This window comes from Littorina saxatilis, linkage group LG17, assembly GCF_037325665.1.
Source record: "Littorina saxatilis isolate snail1 linkage group LG17, US_GU_Lsax_2.0, whole genome shotgun sequence".
In the NCBI taxonomy this organism is placed as follows: domain Eukaryota; kingdom Metazoa; phylum Mollusca; class Gastropoda; order Littorinimorpha; family Littorinidae; genus Littorina; species Littorina saxatilis.
The window spans coordinates 52,147,336-52,154,110 of record NC_090261.1 but is presented as its reverse complement, the minus strand read 5'-3'; the positions used below and the strand labels follow the sequence as shown (position 1 = coordinate 52,154,110).

The 6,775-nt window shown below is 39.9% G+C and overlaps 1 protein-coding gene across 1 annotated transcript in view; it reads right to left on the bottom strand.

Annotated features, from left to right (window-relative positions):
* Positions 1-3,403: 3,403 nt before the first annotated feature.
* LOC138953877 (uncharacterized) overlaps positions 3,404-6,775 on the bottom strand; it is a gene marked incomplete in the record, with an annotated part of 11,508 nt that continues 8,136 nt past the window's right edge. Inside the window, 4 exon segments of the mRNA XM_070325838.1 lie at positions 3,404-3,505; positions 4,032-4,457; positions 5,199-5,341; positions 5,715-5,841. Of these exon segments, the coding sequence (XP_070181939.1) occupies positions 3,489-3,505; positions 4,032-4,457; positions 5,199-5,316 (561 nt within the window).

Sequence of the window (6,775 nt, the reverse complement as noted above, 5' to 3'; positions counted from 1 at the left end):
GGTCGAATCAATTTATAGCCACGCGAAAAATACACTGTCATCTATCTCTCTATAGATATGGCTTCTCTGTGTTTGTGTGTGTGTGTGTGTGTGTGTGTGTGTGTGTGTGTGTGTCTCTATGTGAGCAACACCTGTGCATTGTTCAGTTCTGTTTGTGATGTGGTCTGGCGGCTTTTGTGTAATTTTATGTTGGTGATCCTGAAAGGTTCCACTTTTTAACTCGATTTGAAATAAAAAAAAATAATATTACAAGCCCGTTATTCAAGATATAGAATACAGACTTATAATTCTTACCAAGAAACATCTTAACTACTTTTCATTTTAACAAATTCCACAGAGCATTATCAACTCAACCCCACCCCCTGCCCTCCTCTCCTTATTTTTTGTTTCTTTCTTTCCTCTTTTTGAAAGCGGACAAACACTCAAGTCCTTAATGGCTCAAAACCGTAGGACTTTTAATATTAATTTTAACGTAATTGTATGTACTGGCCTTCCTTTTAGAAGCCATAACAGTTCAAAAGGGCTTAGAGATAAGCTCTAAATTGCTCAATCCTGTTTGAGTGGAATTCGCCTCCAAAGGTGATTAACACGGTTACATTCGTCGACAAGGATGGGACTCGATATGGTCAGGAATGGCATTATGGCCACTGAATCATTTTCGTGCTGTTCCCATTCCACGAATCTGGGAGGGATCTAAGCTTGGCGGGTCCATTGTTCGGACCCGGCGAAGCCGGCGTACGGCTCTAAGTACTTCTTCCCGGCGAAGCCGGCTACCCGGCGAAGCGGGTATTCATTCTAGTACGTTTATATACGACTAACGATTCTGCTGACATGTGTAAGTTCTAGACGCAGAGGGAACAGGTAAGTTGTGAGCTTAACATTGTCCAGTTCTGTATTTGATTGCGCAGCAGATCACTCCATTCTCCAAGAACCGCTAATGATGAAGGCTCAAGTCAGCCGGCCCTACATAAATCTTTCTTTCTTTCTTTCTTTATTTGGTGTTTAACGTCGTTTTCAACCATTCAAGGTTATATCACCACTGGATAGAGCATAACAAAACTCGTTGGGAAAATGTAAAAATATAAAAATCATGCAAAGGTGACATGCGACTCATTCCGTGGTGGGGGGTCACATATCGTCTTATGTTTAATCTTTGTCGACTAAGGCCGAAGGCTCGCGGTAATTATCAACATTGATTGGGTCTTTGCGAGTCATTGTTGACAATCGTTGTCCTCGGAAACACGAATCCAAAGCCGTGTTGCTTCCACATATCAAATAATCATTGGATTGAAATATGACAATCCACATTTTAACCTAAAGCTCAAACCCATTCATTACTTCGATTTGTCACATATGTGACGCTCCACCACGGAATGAGTCGCATGTCACCTTTGCATGATTTTCATATTTTTATATTTTCCTACCGATTTTTGTGTGCTCTATACAGTGGTGAAAACCGTTTTAGAAAAGAGCGAAACACTGTTTGAGTAATAAGCCTGTGACTAAGGTGACCCTCACACTGTTACCAGACACTCCCCGGACTTATATTAAGCCTGGCGCAGAACTGCGCGAGTTGACATGCGACGCATTTCGTGGTGGAGGGTCACATATCAACATTGTTTTTGTTACCCAGGTGGTTATGTATGACAACACGTGAAAATGATGACAATAGATAATTAATCTACGCTATCGTTTTTTTTTGCGCTGCGATAGTGTCCAATATTTCGAATCGAACAAGTATGATAAGCCTTGTGTTCGACTCGGCGTAAGTATCGGCGTCAAAATATCGGACCCTATCGCCACGCTGAAAACACGATAGCTGTTAGTTTTACAGTGATTCGCTAAATGACTACTAATGATTCGCTAAATGACTACTAATGATTCGCTAAATGACTACTAATGATTCGCTAAATGACTACTAATGATTCGCTAAATGACTACTAATGATTCGCTAAATGACTACTAATGATTCGCTAAATGACTACTAATGATTCGCTAAATGACTACCAATGATTCGCTAAATGACTACCAATGATTCGCTAAATGACTACTAATGATTCGCTAAATGACTACCAATGATTCGCTAAATGACTACTAATGATTCGCTAAATGACTACTAATGATTCGCTAAATGACTACCAATGATTCGCTAAATGACTACTAATGATTCGCTAAATGACTACCAATGATTCGCTAAATGACTACTAATGATTCGCTAAATGACTACTAATGATTCGCTAAATGACTACCAATGATTCGCTAAATGACTACCAATGATTCGCTAAATGACTACTAATGATTCGCTAAATGACTACTAATGATTCGCTAAATGACTACTAATGATTCGCTAAATGACTACTAATGATTCGCTAAATGACTACTAATGATTCGCTAAATGACTACTAATGATTCGCTAAATGACTACTAATGATTCGCTAAATGACTACCAATGATTCGCTAAATGACTACTAATGATTCGCTAAATGACTACTAATGATTCGCTAAATGACTACTAATGATTCGCTAAATGACTACTAATGATTCGCTAAATGACTACTAATGATTCGCTAAATGACTACTAATGATTCGCTAAATGACTACTAATGATTCGCTAAATGACTACTAATGATTCGCTAAATGACTACTAATGATTCGCTAAATGACTACTAATGATTCGCTAAATGACTACTAATGATTCGCTAAATGACTACTAATGATTCGCTAAATGACTACTAATGATTCGCTAAATGACTACTAATGATTCGCTAAATGACTACTAATGATTCGCTAAATGACTACTAATGATTCGCTAAATGACTACTAATGATTCGCTAAATGACTACTAATGATTCGCTAAATGACTACTAATGATTCGCTAAATGACTACTAATGATTCGCTAAATGACTACTAATGATTCGCTAAATGACTACTAATGATTCGCTAAATGACTACTAATGATTCGCTAAATGACTACTAATGATTCGCCACACTTTGCCCACACCTGCCACGTGCACGACATGAAACTGAATACAAACAAAAAATTCCTCCGATAGGAAAAACACCCCCTACAAAGGGAAATAACCTTCTTAGTTGGTGGCAGTGAGAATGGTTATTTCCCTTTGACCAACGGGGGTGTGCCTCTATAAGTCCTTGTATAATTTTAATCCACCAATAACTCCCTGACCGTGTGTTTGACTGGTCCCAGTTTGTGTAAGGACCGTCTCAGGAATGTATAGAACCTGTTCACCAAGTTTGGTGACGATCGGTCCGTTCATTCTTGAGATCTATATGCGAACACAAACACACAAACACACAAACAAACAAACAAACACATCGACCGAATCCTATACACACCCCTATACCGGGGGTGTAAAGACCAAAAGATAAGTAGATAGACAGTACCGGATGAATCCTGCAGTAGGGTATAACCACAGACAGTGGTTTTGGTCTTTGATACGGCAGTGGTTGTTGTCTCGGTGTGTTTTTGTCATCGAAGGATCGTCTCTGGCAAAAAGAAAAGAGAGCTTTTGTTACAATTAATACAATTTACAGTTGTGTTTATTTTTCCTTGACAGGTTACAAGTGATATTTGGTTACTGCTTGCACACAACTCTCTTTTACTATGCTACATTCATTTTTTTAAATTTAATCATCTCCTTTTCCTACAGTCATGTCTCATAAACGCAGCATCTGACATTCAGCGGTAGGCTGGATATATATATATATATAATTACCAAAGAAGCCTGTGAAGTACCATAACAAAAGCAGTGATAATTGCTGTTTTTGTGACTACAATACAAAAGGACGAAGAAATATCAATAATACGTACTGACACGCGCATATTTTTTCTCTTAACTCTTATGTATATGTTTTCCTTAATAACACACACAGGCACGCACGCACGCACGCACGCACGCACGCACGCACGAAACACACACACACGCACGAAACACGCACGAAACACGCACACACACACACACACACACACACACACACACGCACGCACGCACGCTCGCGTTGTTATACATACCAATCCACCCTTTGTAGGATGGACAGCTGCAGTCCTTCCCTTCCCATTCCACCGCCTTGTAACATCGCCGTTCGTACCACTGGCATGCACCTGTGTCGGTGACTTTGTAGTGGCTGGAACGGTGTCTTTTGCCCTTTTGGAATGTGTCGACCTTCGTGTCAACACCTGTCTTTCCTTGAACTGACTTGCCTTCGCCAGTTTGGCCGCTGCTCGTTTGTCCTGCCTTCTGTTGCGCTTCCCCCATCTTCGTTTTGATTTCCTCGATCAAATCAACGAAACATTTTTGGCGTTCGCCGACATTGGTCTCAGTCAAGTCATAGTACATTTGGCTTCCCTGAATGAGCCCAAGCCAGCTGGACGGTTTGAAGTCTTTCTGGACCATGAGTGGGATGACAGTCCTGTTAAGGGTGATGGCGTACTCGGCCTCTACATTCACCAGCAACAAACAAAAGTGTGCGAATGATTAGTGCGGTGGTGGTGGGGAGAGATGGGTAAGAGAAAGAAAGAGAGAGAGAGAAAGAGAGAGAGAGAGAGAGAGAGAGAGAGAGAGAGAGAGAGAGAGAGAGAGAGAGAGAGAGAGAGAGAGAGAGAGAGAGAGAGGGAGAGAGAACTCAAACTCGAACTCGAACTCGAAAACTTTATTACCGAGGGATGATAGCATTAGGTCCATATAGTCCTTTCTTACAGCTAGTCCCTACTATAATACACACATGAAACAAAGAACAAATATGAAGAATAAAAAACATAAATCAAAATAAAACACAATAGAAAGAGAGAGAGAGAGACAGAGAGAGAGAGAGAGTGAGAGAGAGAGAGAGAGAGAGAGAGAGAGAGAGAGAGAGAGAGATGATTGAATTGAACTTTATTTAACAAGGATAAAGATTTAAGGCTACGCCTTTTCTTACAATCTGTCCTTGGGACGCATAGACACACAATTATATAATTAAAAAATGAACATTAAAAAGTTAAAAAGTTAACCAACAAAAGAGAGAGAGAGACACAGTAAGAGAGAGAGAGAGGGAGAGAGGGAGAGAGAGAGAGAGAGAGAGAGAGAGAGAGAGAGAGAGAGAGAGAGAGAGAGAGAGAGAGAGAGAGAGAGAGAGAGAGAGAGAGAGAGAGAGAGAGAGAGAGAGAGAGAGAGAGAGGAGCAAAATGTAATCATATCACCTCGTTTGCAGTTGTCACTCTTTTGGTACTCCTCACAGACAGCCATTAGAAACACTCCGCATTTTTTCCACCGCATCGGCCATGGCCTCAAAAGCATCTCGGTACTTGCGAATGTCATAGTGGTCCATCCAAGTTTTTATACCCTGTATAGGCATATAAACTCACGTTTTGGGATGAGGGTGTCAGTACCTAAAACGCACCAATTGATGTATTGTTTTTCTCTCTGTGGTTACATTTAAATTCAGCAGTTTGACTTTCAAAAGCGCTTATTCTGCTAAAATGAGTGGGATGACAGGCCTGTTTAAGGGTGGTGGCGTACTCGGCCTCTGCATTCACCAGCAACAAACACACACACACGCGCACACATATACACACGCACACATTTACACACACACACACGCACGTACGCACGCGCGAACACACACACACACACACACACACACACACACACACACACACACACACACACAACATTTCACTAAAGCCCCTGACAGAATACGAAAATCAATATATTACGTGATCCTCAAGTTATGTTTGACGTCCAAAATGGTCTCTCGATACTTTGTCTGGTATGACAACATGACGTGAGACTGAGCAGGTGTTGTATGTTGATCATCTGTACTTTTCTTTGACTGTTGAGTTTCTGGATACAGGACGACATTACAATAAGACATTGGTGAACATCTGTACAATTTTCAGAAAAGGGAAGGACTAAAAATGCAATCTATGCACAGTGTATGCTAAGGAATTTTTTTTTTTTTTAAAGTCAAGTTGAAAACACGTGACAAGGGAAAAGGAAACAAGTCGCGCAAGGCGAAAATATAACATTTAGTCAAGTAGCTGTCGAACTCACAGAATGAAACTGAACGCAATGCCATTTTTCAGCAAGACCGTATACTCGTACCATCGTCAGTCCACCGCTCATGGCAAAGGCAGTGAAATTGACAAGAAGAGCGGGGTAGTAGTTGCGCTAAGAAGGATAGCACGCTTTTCTGTACCTCTCTTTGTTTTAACTTTCTGAGCGTGTTTATAATCCAAACATATCATATCTATATGTTTTTGGAATCAGGAACCGACAAGGAATAAGATGAAAGTGTTTATAAATTGATTTCGAAAATTTAATTTTGATAATAATTTTTATATTTTTAATTTTCAGAGCTTGTTTTTAATCAAAATATAACATATTTATATGTTTTTGGAATCAGCAAATGATGGAAAATAAGATGAACGTAAATTTGGATCGTTTTATAAATTTTTATTTTTTTTTTACAATTTTCAGATTTTTAATGACCAAAGTCATTAATTAATTTTTAAGCCACCAAGCTGAAATGCAATACCGAAGTCCGGGCTTCGTCGAAGATTACTTGACCAAAATTTCAACCAATTTGGTTGAAAAATGAGGGCGTGACAGTGCCGCCTCAACTTTCACGAAAAGCCGGATATGACGTCATAAAAGACATTTATCAAAAAAATGAAAAAAACGTTCGGGGATTTCATACCCAGGAACTCTCATGTCAAATTTCATAAAGATCGGTCCAGTAGTTTAGTCTGAATCGCTCTACACACACACACAGACA